The 1409-nt window shown below is 39.9% G+C and overlaps 1 protein-coding gene across 1 annotated transcript in view; it reads right to left on the bottom strand.

Annotated features, from left to right (window-relative positions):
- Window positions 1–548: 548 nt before the first annotated feature.
- The window catches only part of LOC101859417, a gene marked incomplete at its 5' end in the record, with an annotated part of 6830 nt that continues 5969 nt past the window's right edge, over window positions 549–1409 (bottom strand). The window contains 1 exon segment of the mRNA XM_005101161.2: window positions 549–1355. Coding sequence (XP_005101218.2) covers window positions 1214–1355 — 142 coding nt within the window.

Genomic DNA, 1409 nt, shown 5'->3' on the forward strand with positions numbered 1-1409 from the left:
GATAGATAGATAGATAGATAGATAGATAAATAGATAGATAGATAGATAGATAGATAGATAGATAGATAGATAGATGGATAGGCTGTCCAAAACAGAAAGAGGGGGGAGAAAAAGTGAGGGCCAGCGAGTGATTAAAAAAAAGGAAACTAGAACAAGGGAAACAACTCATAGAAACACAACTGGGAATCAGATTAGTGCGGGTTATGCGTCTCAAGGGGTAACGTAACGGTGCAACCAAACCAAATCTTTGTTAATTTATCTTTTGAACAAATGGTCGCTTTTAAGCTCAAGGGAGCTATCCCGAAAAATAGGGTTTTGAGAAAATCGAAGGTTAAGTTTTTGCTCCTTGTTCAGTTTCTTTAAAAGACAAGGAGAGTTTTCTCTATAACCAAACAAATATACACACCAATGAAACCAAACGTCTCCTATAGGTAGGGCAATGCCCACTTTTGGTGTAGGTCAAGATTTCTGAAAAACCCCGAAATCTGGGTTAGCCTGTTTGTCCTTAAAAGCGACCATCTTTGGAACAAATAACCACAAGATCTGTATTTGTAGATGTATTTGAAGACATTTAATTTGACAAAAGGGACATAACTCCAGCACCACGAACACTGACGAAAGGTACGAACGTATACCTGTATTGGCATTACAAGGGAAATAAACTCATCTGCTGGTTTATAGAATAAAAAGTGTACCCGTATCTAAAAGGGTCAATCTGTTCAGATCTTGAAATGGTTGATTTGAAAATTATATCATTTTTTGCGGGGAAGTATAAAACGCCCTCAATTCTTTTTTCTTAGAAGTTGAATTCCAAACAAATTATGGATTGACTTTTGTAGAGTGTATTTTGTGTGTGTTATCTCAATTCGAAAAGAGCCATGGCGTAAATTGGTCTACGTCGAAGTTGAATTACATTTTTTCACCACTCTTTGAATTCCCTTTCTAGAAGTCATGAATTGGGATTCTGGTATTCGAGAAAATTTTGTTTGGAACAAAGATTTGAAAATTTTAAAGGTTCAATAGCAAGACTATTAATTAATTAATGTATTTTTATCTTTTTTTCGGAGGAGGGGGTGGGGGGGGGGTCAAATAATGGAAGCCATGAATATTGGGGTTCTAAGACTATCGATCATAAATCACAACAGAACATAGAACAAAATGGTGGTTGTAGCGGTGTTCGTTGAGTGTGAAATGAACCAGTCTGAGCTGAGACTTAGTTCACCTCGACAGCATCCCTGAGGGCGTCCACCATGCCATTGACTGAGGACACGACGTTGCTGTGAGTCTCAGAGGAGAAGTCCCGGATGTACTCGTGGGTGCATCTCAAGGCTAGGGCCGCAATCTCACGCCACACCCTGAGAACAGGAGAGAGAGGGGGGAGGGAGAGGGAGAGGGAGAGGGGGGAGAGG

This window comes from Aplysia californica, unplaced genomic scaffold, assembly GCF_000002075.1.
Source record: "Aplysia californica isolate F4 #8 unplaced genomic scaffold, AplCal3.0 scaffold00271, whole genome shotgun sequence".
NCBI lineage: Eukaryota > Metazoa > Mollusca > Gastropoda > Aplysiida > Aplysiidae > Aplysia > Aplysia californica.